Here is a 14,015-nt window from a genome sequence, read left to right on the forward strand (position 1 = left end):
GTATTGGCATCAGAATATACTTAAAAGTACCAAAAGTAAAAGTACCCATTACGCAGAATGTCCCATTTCACAAGTTTTCTAATATATAAAATAGCATAGCAGATATAAAAAATAGCAGATCAACAAGCTCGCAAAGCGACACGTTGAGCTTGTAGTGACAAGCTTGTAGATAGGCTATTTTCAAATAGCCAAAGTTGGGCTGAAGTGGTTTGTGTATGTTTTGTAATAATAATCTAAATCTTCAAAGTAACTAGTAATTAACATTTTCAAATAATTGCAGTGGAGTAAAAGTACAATGTTTTCCTCTGAGATGTAGTGGAGCAGAAGTAAAAGTATAGAAAATTGGAAATACATCAAAATGGTACTTATACACAGTACTTGAGTAAATGTACTTAGTTACTTTCCACCACTTGCAGTAGTAATGTACTGTACATCCAGACATGAAAGAAAATCAAACTCTCAGAGCCATGTCTGGTTAATTTTCCTGTTTCTGTATTCCATCAGCAGTAAACACACAGCAGTTTGAACAGTTTCTATCACATACGATATACAACTATGGCAGTGACAGTGAGGGTCATACTTAACATAATTATCAGCTTTTCTCACATGGGTTTAACAACAAAAGCATGGAGGAGGGGGGATCTTGGACATTGAATATGCAAGAGATATAAATAAGACATTCATATAAAAATAGCCTTTTACAAAATATACTCTATCAACCAATATTTTACCAAAAAGTGGAAAATGTGCCTGTGTTTCTGACCGGTGAATATGTCGCGTAAAAAAAAGGCATAGCCTGAGTTATACTGAGTTGCACGTGGGTCTCAACTAAGTATAAAGGAGGCGTACTGTTAAGGACGGGGTAGTTCACCCCAAAAATAATGACTTATTTTCGATCAATTACACACCACCATGAAGCCCTGAATTCATTGAGACTTTTTGTTTTTTGTCGCATTCCTGAGCCAATCAAATTATTGGCTTAGGAATGCGACAACTTTTTTTTAAATTGATATAAAACAAGTGATTTTTGTGGTGAACTACTCCTTCTAATGGCTCTTTTTGACTACGGGTAACCCAGTACCTTCCATTACCTGAAACTTTCCAGAACCAGAGAATTTCTTTGTTTCAATTATAACTACGACCACCCCAGAAGGGGGCAGAGGTACGTCATAAATTAAAAGAAACTCATAAAAAAGTGAAAATAGCCGATCTGCAATCTCACAATGCATGTGTGGCATGTTGTGAGCTTGTAGATCGTCTATTTTCACTTTTTAGTTAGACATTTACAACATAGTTCTGGATTCCCGTAACTCACGTTTTACATACAACCTCCTGAGCAGAGCCCAAAATGACTGTAGGTACTGAGAACCTTATCTGAAACCGAGCCGTATAGCTAGCATAATGGAAACAAATCCAGAACCTGGGAAATACGTTACACCGCACGTCATGGTACAGTGCGCTCGGTTCTTTGTACAGTCCAAAAGAGCCATATGTCAGCTTGAAGAGGGAGTGTTGAAATCAGTCAGTTAGTGTTCAACGTTCTACCTCAGAAAAAGTGTGGGATTCTCTAGACTAGCAGCAAACAGAGGTAAGACAAAACTCATGAGAAAGACCAGGTCAGACATCGAGCCCACAGCAGCTTCACGTGGAACAACACATTCCAGTCATTTCCAGTGTATATTTACCGTGTGGACTAGTTCCGATTGCATTTATATAAACCACAAACCTCCCCTCATCTAGTCATTGTTGTTCCAGAACGGATAAAAAAAAAAAAAAATCAGTAGTTTTTTTTTAATAAAATAAATTAATATTAATTATTTTTTAAATCTCTAAATACAGCATGTTAAATATTCCCGATGGCTGTGTCGTTTTTTTCCCCGTCTGTGCATAAAGGTGTTCCTAGGGCAAGCTAGGAGCAGAGAACTACAGCAGTCAGTCAGTCCAGCATTCCCGATCCAGCATTGATTTAAGAGTGTCGGCTAGTGTCCGTTTCCTCAGCCGGCCCAGCGTGTCCGTACACATCCCATAGCTTAAAGTCTTCCAGTCTAAATGACTCACACACACACACACACACCGTGGCCCCGTCCAACCACACGTCCTCGTTTTGAGTTGTTTCCCTTTATGGTAGATGTTGCACTGATTCCTCAAATTGCACTCCAGCGAAACACCCAAAAAATCCATCACATGGGGGCGGGGGGGTTGGTTGGTTTAAAAGGGGCTTTGTGTGCAAAAAAAGACGTCAGGCTCCATATTCAACGTATTCAGTAGCTTCCACATTGTCGACGACTAGGCTGCGAGAAAACACATCACCTTCTTGTACAACATAACGGTTACTCTGTCCATGAAAACATACATAGGTCAAACTCAAGAACAACGTAAGACAGACGCGAACAAAAATGCCCCGTATGCATACGTATCCACACGCACAACTCTCACACGCACACACACACACACACACACGCACGGCCGTCGTCCAATAAATAATATCACTTGCAGGTGTACACCTCTGTCCTCTCGCTGCACGTGTTGCACTTGACGTAGCAGCACCACAGGAACTTGCAGTTGCACTGCCACACGCGGGAGTACTGGTGCGTGTTGTAGCCCCGTCCGCAGCACATCAGGTCGCACCCGCTGATCTGCTGCATCATTGTCTTGTTGCACACGCGGCCCTGCGTGCCCAGGCTGCCCGTGACCGGGTCGGCCTCGCAGTAGTTGGGCGACTTGTCTATGTAGACCAGGTCCGTGTCCATGGGCTTGCGGTACGAGTAGGGCTTCTTGACCTTGAGGAACTTGGGCCGCTTGTGGCGGCTGGCCTTGACGGGCTCCACGTGCACGGCGTGCGCGTACTTCTCCTTCAGGATGTAGCCCAGCTCGCGGAACTTGGGGAGCGTGGTCCAGCAGGTCTTGGTGGTGCAGGAGCCGGAGACGCCGTGGCACTTGCACTCCAGTCGCATGTTCTTCTCCAGGACCTAGTAGACACAAAAATACATTTGGTTTAAAAGCCGTTAAGACCTGAGGTCGATTCTACAAATGCCTTCTGAATCAGTAGTTCTCAGCGCGGCACGAGCTTGTATATCTGCTATTTTTGAGAACCACAGTTCTAAACCAATGTTCTAAAGCCTAAGAGTTTTCATAAAAACATTTTGCTATACAGTATATAGCTAAAATCTATAATGACATGCTTTCCCGGTTTTAACGCGTTTTAAAAGCTGCAACACATAACTTTTATGTCCTACCCGGGGATTCGAACCCAGGTCCCCTACGTGTGAGCCCAAATGTATATGTTAAGCCTGTTTGGAGAGAGGATACATTGCACTTTTCGTGCAAATTCGTGCAACACCACTTACAGTATTTGTCAACCAGTAGTGGTCCTCCCCGACCACAGGATCTAAATGTCTCAATAGAAGAGCATGGTAGACCCCAGTTGTGTTAGTTATATTATAATAACATACTCTGCCGTACAGATTGGTCAGAAATATTCACTTTAAGTATTCACTTTAAAAAAAACAGTTATGTGTTGCAGCTTTATAGATATCGCTTGTTTTTATAAGTGCTGTTGACAGAGTTTGGAGAAGCCTACAGCCGCATGTAAACGATGGGAACCATTCATTACTCAATTAGGCAAAGTGTTTCATATTGTAGTCTCAATTTACAAAAAAAAAACATTTTGATGTAAAATGAAAAACTCAAAAAACAAACAAATAGAAAAAAAACCTATGCAGGTGAAATGCTCTGTATGGGTGGGGAGTGGGCGTGCTGCAGCACTGTGGTACTGTATACACAGAAGCCAAAATACTGTATCAGATTTCAGGCTCTGTGTGTGTAGCCACCACACACAATACACAAATGTCAGGAGTGATTTGTACAAGGTGCTGAGTGACTGGGATCACGGCAAAACCCTGAGCCGATGACATACGTATACGATGACACAGGATGACACACCACCGCACCGCCACTCACTGCAGCGTCAGGCAGTCACACACCGCAAATAAGGTCAGCACCGTTTTTGAAAAGGAATTTCATTCACACGTCTTTACAACTCTTAAAATGCTGATCGTTTGTGTCCCGCCGTCCTTAACCACCATCTACGTAGTTGAAGGGAGTGCCCCAGGGCTCTTTACTAGGACCCCACCTGTTTCTGCTTTACATACACATCTTAAATAATATATAAGTGAATATATAAATAAATAAATACATATAAGTTATAATATAAGCTTGTAGATTGGCTATTTTTATTTTTTTATTTTTTTTCAAGATATTTTTGGGGGCTTTTATGCCTTTATTTAGACAGGACAGTAGGCTGACAGGAAATGGGGAGAGAGATGGGGGGAGACATACAGCAAAGGTCGTCGGGATCGGGAGTCGAACTCGCGACACGCTGTCAAGCTGGATTACCAGCATATGTGGTATGCGCCTGGACCGCTAGGCCAGCGGACACCCCTAGATTGGCTATTTTTGACGGATTTTCGACGTTAGGGTTCATTCAAGCAGTTGAATTAAAAAGTCAAACTTTTAATACGTTAGCTATGGGTTGTTACCTGGAAAAATCAGTTCTTGTCGGCCAGTTGACTCCGTCTTACCACGGACTATAATAAATTAGACATAAGACCCAAATGGAAACGCAGACGAGGGAGAAGGAGAACTGATAAACAACCTGTCTTGGCTCTCCTTTGACTAATCCATCAGCCGTCCTGTGACCAACACTTGTGACAGCCTTTGTGTGGACGTCTTGGAACCTGGGAGCTGTGGGCACTGCTCACGCTCATTGCTGCTGCTTTGATTAGCATAAATAAAGGCTAGGGGGGGGACGGGACAGCCATCAAAACAGAGAGTCCATTTATTACCAGAGACAAGGGGACGGAGTAAAACCACTGATGGGTTTGAAGCCATGAGTGTAGCTCGCTTCGCTGGGAGGCAATTTAGCTGTCTAGATAAGCCAATCAGAGTCCGGGGCTTCAGAAAACGGCGCACAGAAAGGCAGCAGTGATCTGCTCCCGGGTACAATGTGTGAGAAGGAGGCTTTTCAGTCTGCGTGGGGACGCGTCGCTGGTGTGAATCGCCCCTCTGTGGGCACCCAGAGAAAGAAAGAAAGGAGAGGGAAGCTGGGTTGACTCGGGGAGAGGTGCTTCTTTCCTCTTCACTAACCCCAGTGTGGTGTAAAAGAGCCTCACCCTGGCTGTTTGGCACACTATTCCACTCAATCTTTAACCTCCAGACTTGCTGGAGTCTCTCAGTCTCTCCACAGTGTCTGCAGCCATGGATGCAAGGGGACCGCGCACCGAGCATGTGAACGCATCACACAAAAAAAACCTGGACGGTCTGCTGCTGTTTTCGGCGATTATCTTTATCTGGCACTCTAGTCGGTAAAGTCCACAAGTGTGCAAAAATGGAAAAACGCATGACTCAGTGATGAGCAAAAAGTTGTATCAAAACAGCAAACATTTCCATGGCACATGTACTGACACATCACAACTGATGTGGGTTGATGATATTAGATAAACCATGTCAGGGAATGCAGCAAAGGTAACTGTATACTGTCCCAACAGTGCAGCGCATGGGGGACCGAGCTAATGCCCTTTTGTACAGTGTCAATCTGTTTTCAGCATGAGAGATCTGGGTTGTAATCAAACCCTGCCACTTAAAGAGCTCTTCCCCTACAAGAAACCCTTTATTCCGCTGCCTGTTTAATCTTGGCCCCGTTGCCCAGATCCCTGGCAAGATTCACCCGTCCAAAAGCACGGCGAGGCCTCCCGAATCGCCACAGCCACAGTTACTACTGTGGCCGAGCTCACACTTGTTAATCCCTCTCATTAATCAACATCTCAACCTAACAGTCTGTCATCGCTTACTTGCCATTATGTGCCTCCAAAGATTTGCGATAATGAGCCATTTCCCCGTGCTACACGGTAAATGTGGTGTTCATTTAGAATTGGACCTGTGCAATCATTCATTAAGGGTGTATAAAGCCCTTCATAAACAAATAGTATGTGAGGTTTGTGTCACAATCGTGAAATCTTAGTACAAATAACTATGATTAATGATTTAATTGTGTTTTTAGCATTGAACATTGGAGCATATAAAACTAAATGTTATTTCTGTTTGCCCTTTGTAAACTAAAATTGCACAGGATATGTGAAATAACAGAAATATAAACAGATAAGACTGAATGACCGGCACCAATAATCAAAATAAATGATGTACTATGGCCAACACTTTCAAATGTTTTCTATAGCGAAAATAACCAATCAACAAGCTCACAAAATTGTGAGCTTGTAGATTTTCGCTATTTTTCACAGATGAATTCATACAGATGCAGGGAAACGATTCTGACAATTATGCAAAAATAATTGATGATTAACTCAAATGATTTTGTTCAGGCCATTATGTGATAACTGTGACAGGCGTGTGTGGTTGTTGTGAGTTGAGCGTGACCACCTACCTTGCGTCCCACCTCGTTATTGTGCAGGTTCATCAGCGTCCTGGCGTTCTGCTTGACCTCGCGGGCGTCCACGAACACCTTGGAGAAGCCCAGGCCGTAGCTGATGTCGGCCGAGCACCCGCCCCACTTCCAGCCCTGGCCCTTGCCGTAGAAACCCTGCTTCTCCTTGTCACAGCTGCAGTCGCTCAGGTTGCCCTGGGTGCACGCCGCCGTGATGGCGTGGGCCACCCCCGCTGCGATGATGGCATACGTGAACGCCGCCTCTTTGCTGCCTATAGGGGAAAGACAGGAAAATGGAGGTAGAATGTATGTTTTAATAAGTGTTGTATCGTCTCTGTCGGGTGGAAACCATGTGTCCAAAACTGGACACTTTCTAGGATTCAAATGCTACTTTTGATGCTTTCCTGTGACGCTGTAGTATGATCAAGTAGGGCGTTAATTTATGAAAAAACACAAAAAAGTTTGAATATGGAGATGAGAGGTTTCTGCCCGGCAACAACGGTATGTTATTTCATGAATACTTTTGCATACAAAGAGAACACGATGGGAGGTCAGAAATGGGATCATCATGTGAATCTTGCGGATCCATATGGGAACAGCGTAGCTCCCATTGTGGAATGTGGGACGTCATGTGACCACAGCCAGTGACATCACACATCTATAATGACGTCAGGCGCGTATCTATGACGTATCTATGACGAATCTATGATGTATGTTTTCCAAATTTGGGCAAGGTTTCAGCGCCGATCTGAGCCCCATTGACTTCCATTATAATATTTTAAAAGATATATAAAACAGGAGGTACTTCTTCGGCCTACTGGCAGACATTTGGTGCTGATCGGTTGACGGGTTTGCGAGATTAATTCTGGACAAACAGACATACGGAAGGGCGGTCTGTCCAGACAGACGGACGGACACGCACACACACAAGACCCTCTTATTGACGGCTAGCCTCCTATACAGAGCCACGCTGTAAAACCTCAGCGATGCTCCTCCGGTCTCCAGGGAAAATACAATAAGCAGGGAGCAGAAAAAAAAGCGTTTAACCATTAACAGTATGTGTGCTTACATCACAGTCTTACTGACACATCACTCAAGGGCTGCAGTGTTCTGCAACCTGACCTGGAAACGCTCACTGCCTTTTGAACCAAAATGGCTGTGAGCAGCGCCGTCAATAACACAGCATGAATAAAAGGGGCTTGTTGGGGAAGGAAGAGTTTATTGATCCGCCATCAGAAACTGGTACGCTTTGTGCAAACTCATAGGAGGCTAACATCAGAATCTTCACGCCGGCGTTATCTCTTCCCAAGTCCAGCTACACAAATCATTTACGCACACTGGAGAGGGCCTGAATTATCGACAAATAATTAAAAGTTAACCTGCCAGAATTTACGGGGAAGATCCCAAAGCAAGGTTTCCTGAGTCAAAACAAATAATGAGGCCCATGAGGAAATATGAGCCATAAGGAAACATTTTATTCAAGAGCCCAGGTTTATATCCATCTTGAGATTAGATCGGCTTCCACTCTGCCATAATGCAAACCATTTCTTCTCGCGGAGCACGCATGCAGGAACATGCACCGTGTGCAGATGTGCATATTCATAAATGCGGTATTTATCATGTTTCAAATAGCAGGTATCGCGTTCGCCCAGCATGTAAACAGGAAACCCACCGATGACAGCATGCATCATATCTAGGTGTAAACAAACTCATCTTGTCTCTCTCTTTTGTTCAAAACAAACGTGATACTCTCCCCCAGCCACTTCCTCCTGCAACGTGGTTGACTGTGAGGCTGCCATGTTTCTGATAAACATCTTGGATGCATGCCCTTGCCATTGAAGAAAAAAAAGAAAGAAAGAAAAAAAAAAACTCATATTGAGGCATCAATTATGTGGACGTTTTTATAGAGTCAATGGGCTCGTAGCCAGAAATGAAGGTGTGTCGACACAGTTGGCCAGTCCTGACTGCACTGTTGTTAATTTTTCCCCTTGAGTTCTGAATGCAAGGGGCTCAAAAACAAAGGATGGTATGCATTCCTTGTGATCTCGTAAGAACCCGGTGGAAGAGCTTAAAAACAGAAGAGACACTGGAAAACAAAAAAAGAATGGCTATAATGTCTACTGTAGTACACGGCCCTACTGTTGTGCCACATTTACTGTTTAACAACTATATCGGTGGTTCTCAACCTTTTCTGGCCGGGACCCCCCAAAATAATCATACATTTGAACTGGGGACCCGTCAAAATAATCATATTGTGAAACATTGTGAAACATTGTGAAAATAACTGATCTATAACTTGTGAAAATAACTGATCTATGTTTGCCTTTCTTACATTATTTGACAATTTGGCCAATGTTTGACAATTTTTTATAGGATACTTTTGATGCAGTAATGGTCTTTTTCTCATTTGGTATTAAAAAGGTCTTAAAAGTCCTTAAATTGTCACTTCACTGTCATCTGGGGACCCCCCCCCCCCCCCCCCCAAAATCAAGCTGGACCCCCAGGTTGAGAACCACTGGTCTATATCACATAGTAACTCTCTACACCCCCACCTCTTAATATTACTCACGAGTAGCTAAGATCGATGGCACCGAACATCAAAACACCTCACACACACATTCATCTGAGTGCAGGGTCAGTTACTCTTCCTATGTCCTCAGTGAAAGCGGTGCAGACTGCAGAGAGAGAGAGAGCCTCGCTCCGGCTAAAGCGCCAACAATGGCATTCATTTACACCCGTTCGCCTTCTACCGGCTTAATCTGATCAGTGAAACCAATCTATTTGGCACGGTTGTCCAAGCCATAGCCTTGGACTCTTCTCTTAAAGAACCATAGACCCGGAGAATCTTGACGGGCTTAAGCCATTCATTCAGAGGAACAGATTGGGGAACCACCACTGCTTTCACCTCAAACAGCATGACGATATAATCCCCTCTCACCAGCAGAAAGCAGGAAAGATGGCCCCAAACAGCTGCTATACTGACCATTGAATACAAAGGTATTTGGGCCATTATTGTTCAATAACAACACTAGTGGCGGTGAGAAACTCGGTGGTGTAAAGTAACCAAGTACATTTACTCAAGTACTGAACTTAAAGTACAATTTTGAGGTACTTTTACTTTACTGGAGTATTTCCAATTGTCTATACTTTTACTTCTACTCCACTACATCTCAGAGGCAAATGTTGTACTTTTACTCCACTACAATTGTTCGAAAACTTTAGTCACTTAGTTACTTTGCAGATATAAATTATTATGTTATAAAACATACATTAACCACTTAAGCCCTATTTTATACCTAGGATCTGAAAATAGACGATCTACAAGCTCACAGTCGCGACGCGTTGTGAGCTGGTAGATCTGCTATTTTCAAAAATGTTGGTACTGTACTTCTACTTTTGGAACTGACATGAAGGAGGAGAAGGAAAAAACTGTGGAAAACAAACTCCTTGCAGACTGCAGGCAGTAACCAAAGAGATATATTATTACAAAATATTGCAATGTTCTGTCGTCATGCTTTTACAAGAGAGAACACATTTTAACATACATATTTTATCATACAACCACTGGTGTATGTCAACAGAGCGCTCACGCAGAAAGCCACTGGTCATAATATCAAGACTTGTCATCCATTGTAACGTCCCATCTGCCTGTCTGAGACTATTGTGTCAACAATGACAACACCGGTTTGAACTTTTTTTCTCTTCTCCCTTTTTCTTAATAATTCCCATGAGTGTCGTTGAGCACTTTCAAATCTTCCTGTCCTCTCGACTGTTCCGTCAATGTAACTTATACCCGTGGTAAGATCCCAACATGCCGTATACAGTGAGAGCCACAGCACCCATCGTTAGACAGGATAAAGACTGGTGGACATGCGTCTCTGGAGACTCTCTCTGTCTGGCTGAAAAGAGAGGCCGGCAACATTCACAGGAGCTTTGTTGTAGTGCTGGCTTCAGATGCCTTTTATAAAATGCTCAGAGAGCCTCACTCGGTTAGCTGGAGAACTAGGCCTGCTGTAAATGACACTATAGCTGCACATTGGACCCTCTGGAACAGTGGTTCTCAAACTGTTTTTCTATTTTATCTCAAGGACACCCATACATCTGAGAGTATACAAATGGAACTCTCAGAGTTACAGACCTGTAAGGGTCGGAACCCTGAGGGTCCCTCCATAGACCCCACTTTGAAAACCACTGCTAACATTGGCAGATTGAAATGCAGAGAGCAAGCAGATTTTATCATCCTGGAGCATTGGACATGCAAGACAAAAGTCACCATTTTGATAATGTAGGCTATACTGCATTAAATGATATTGCACATACATTCATTCTTAATTAGCCCACAACATGTAGGCTATTAACAAACATGCCTCCTTGTACTGGATGTTTTAATTGAAGACCAATTGTTGCATTTTAGCTTGAATGAAAACATACCACATGGCAACGTTTGCGCACTTGACGGCGCGTTACGCACACGTGGATGCGTTGGTAACTGGAAGACTCGCCCCAAAACACGCTCACCCCCATTTATTTTCGTATTAGTTTTAGGCCTACTGAGGATATTAGGTTAGAAATAAGTTTAGGTTTAGGTGTAGTTTTACTGAGGTTAAGTATATGAATAAGGTTAGGTTCATGCATTGTTCACTGAGGTTACGTTTAGGAATACCAGGTGGCGACCGTTCCTAGGTCGCCGGATTTGCCCCGGGGCGACTGTGTTTTGGGGCGAGAGTTTTATAATGGACGTTTTGAGATGGACTCTAATGGAAAGGCTCACAATTTAAGGCATTTTTAGTGACAAAAACAAAACAAAAACAAGTCTCAAAGTTGTAATCAAAAATGTATAATTGACAGGCAAACATACCCACTTTCAACTCTTTTCCGAAGACTGTCCTCTCTCCCAGCGCAGAGCAGTTCCACCGGCCGCTCTTGAACTGGAACTGACACTCGTTGATGCCCATCTGCGCTCCCTCTCCGATGACGATGATGGCATCGGGGCGACTCTGGCAGATGATCCGCTGTCTGGGAGCCAGACCTGGGATCTTGTTACAGATGATACTCGCACCCAGGGCCACCACCGACGAGAAGCCACTGTGGATGATAGAGAAGATCATGGATGGATGTGAGATAGTGAGATAAGCAGATCAGTCCTTCAATTAGTGAAGAACATTTTAGTGACTGTTCGAGGCTATTTTATTAGGACTAATGTCTTCCAGTTGTGGAAAAAGTAGGCTACTCCATTTTTGTCACTTAAGTAAAATACTCGATATTGCAATGTAGAAAGTAAAAGTCCAGAATTAAAAATGTACTTGAGTAAAGGTACAGAAGTATTGTCAAAATATACTTAAAGTACCAAAAGTACAAAGTACTATCATGCAGAACGTCTCATTTCACATTTTTTCAAATGTAGAAAATAAAGATCTTTTGAAAATAGATCTAAACTCTGTGAGCTTGTAGATCTGCTTGTTTAAAATGGCCAAAATGTATATAGGGCTGAAGTGGGAAATGCATGTTTTGTAATAATAATCAAAATCGGCAAAGTAACCATACCTAATCAAAGTTTTCAAATAATTGTAGTGGAGTAAAAAAGTACAATATTTGCCCCTGAGAGTGGAGTAGAAGTAAAAGTACTGAAAATTGGACATACTCAAGTAAAGTACTTGTAGCCTACTTAGTTACTTTACAGTACACCACTGGTCTTTCGTTTAGTGAAGAACATTTTAGTTTGACTGTCCGATCCGAGGCTATTTTATTTGGCCTAAATGTCTTAATTACATTTGGACATTTCTAGCATGTAGCCTATAGCTAATTAAGTTTAAACCCTAAAACAACTACATGACTGACTGAACTAAATTATAAAACCTATAGACTACAAGGCATTAGTATATAGCTAACTAACAGCCTGTTAATTTAACATAGTGTAAAAATGTGCCATTAATGGACAACATTTGAATAATTGATTACAAATTGAAATTAAATGGTTAACAATAATGTGCATCAATATGCCAATAGACTTCACGCTGCAGAGCCTACCTTGGTGTTATTGTCAAATTGACAAATTATATCCAGTTATTTAACATAACCAAGAGCCTAACTGATAAATTATAAGCATGGGTTTTATATAATACATGTTTTTGTTTCTTTATAAATCACAAGGTGAGTTTGATTCTTCTCTGCCTTGTGCACATGCACGAGATTATAATAATAAACTTTAATTATATTATAGCACATTTCATGACATCAAATGCAGTCCAGTGTGCTTTACACAAAAAAGAAAAATAACATATTAAACAAGATTAAAAATAATAAGATCAAAAACATGATCAAGATGTTTTTTGGGCAGGATAAAAGGAAATAAAAGCCAGTAGCAACTTTTTACAAGTTTATTTTCAATGTGTAGGCTACATTTTACAATAATAGAAGTCTTTCGAATCGGTCTGCAACATCCACTCCACGATAAAATGAGTAAAAGTACAAAAGATTGGTATCAAAATGTATTTAAAGTACCAAAAGTAGAAAGTACTCATTATGCACAATGTCCCATTTCACAAGTTTTCAAATGTAGAAAATCTTTTGAAAATAGCCGATCTACAAGCTCACAGTGCAGTCGCGAATTTTCAAAAAGATGTAGTAAAACATAACTAAGTAAACAACGGCAAAAACTCACCCAATTTTCAAATAAACAATCGCCAGACAAAGTAAAACTCTTAAAATCCAACGGCGAGTTCTCCGACTCATGGTGAATCCTCCACTTCATACAACGATCCCCACACTGTGCTGATGTCTGCTTCTCCGGTGATCGTCCTCAACAACAGCAGCCCAGGTAATAAGTAGTCCAAACAAGAAGTAGAAACTCCAACTCCAAGTGACGGATCTCATCAAAAAAATCAAAAAAATGTACACTCAAATATTTAATTGATTCATTGCCTGGCACCAAAACAAAAAAAAAGTGATCCCCACAAAAAAGTGCCTTTTTTTTACGTGGCCCCTTCTTCTTTGCTCTGCCCTCTTGTCATTGCGAGGCTGGTGTCCCGGGACAGGTAGGATTAACCCTTAGTGCTGGTGGTGGTGGAGCAGCAAGTGTTTGGTGCTTCTTTTTCTCACAGTTGAGTTGTTCTCCTCCTGGCTGCTGCTGCTGCTGCTACCCGCACAGGTCTGAGCTATGAGCTCTTATATCTGTCTGATCTCATCTATCTGGGGCGTGTTCACACTGTTCACACAGGAGAGCAGCGGTGGGAAAGTAACTGAGTACATGTACTCGAGTACTGTACTTGAGTACAATTTTGAGTTTTTTTTCTTTCTTTTTTAAACTTTACCAGAGTGTTTCCAATTTTTGGTACTTTTACTGTACAAATACTTGTAGGCCTACTTCTACTCCACTATAGTGTTTTGAAAACTTTAGTTTAATACTAGTTACTTTGTAGATTTTTATTATTATTACAAAACATATACATTAACCACTTCAGCCCTATATACAGCCCTATTTCGGCCATTTGAAAATAGCCGATCTACAACCTCACAATGTGTCTCGATGCAACGTGAGCTTGTAGATCTGCTATTTTCTAAAGATTTGAAAACTTGT

At 42.1% G+C, this 14,015-nt stretch overlaps 1 protein-coding gene across 1 annotated transcript; it reads right to left on the reverse strand.

The window, feature by feature from the left end:
- Positions 1-489: 489 nt before the first annotated feature.
- Positions 490-13,567, reverse strand: LOC311053498 (protein Wnt-7a). Its single transcript, XM_084069086.1, has 4 exons — positions 13,101-13,567; positions 11,298-11,524; positions 6,440-6,711; positions 490-2,969 (listed from the first exon to the last, which is right to left on the reverse strand). The coding sequence occupies exons 1-4, from the start codon at positions 13,169-13,171 to the stop codon at positions 2,487-2,489; spliced, it is 1,053 nt and encodes a 350-aa protein (XP_083925212.1). The 5' UTR covers positions 13,172-13,567; the 3' UTR covers positions 490-2,486.
- Between the last annotated feature and the right edge of the window lie 448 nt (positions 13,568-14,015).

This window comes from Gymnoscopelus microlampas (assembly GCF_963454915.1).
Source record: "Gymnoscopelus microlampas genome assembly, chromosome: 10".
Taxonomy (NCBI): domain Eukaryota; kingdom Metazoa; phylum Chordata; class Actinopteri; order Myctophiformes; family Myctophidae; genus Gymnoscopelus; species Gymnoscopelus microlampas.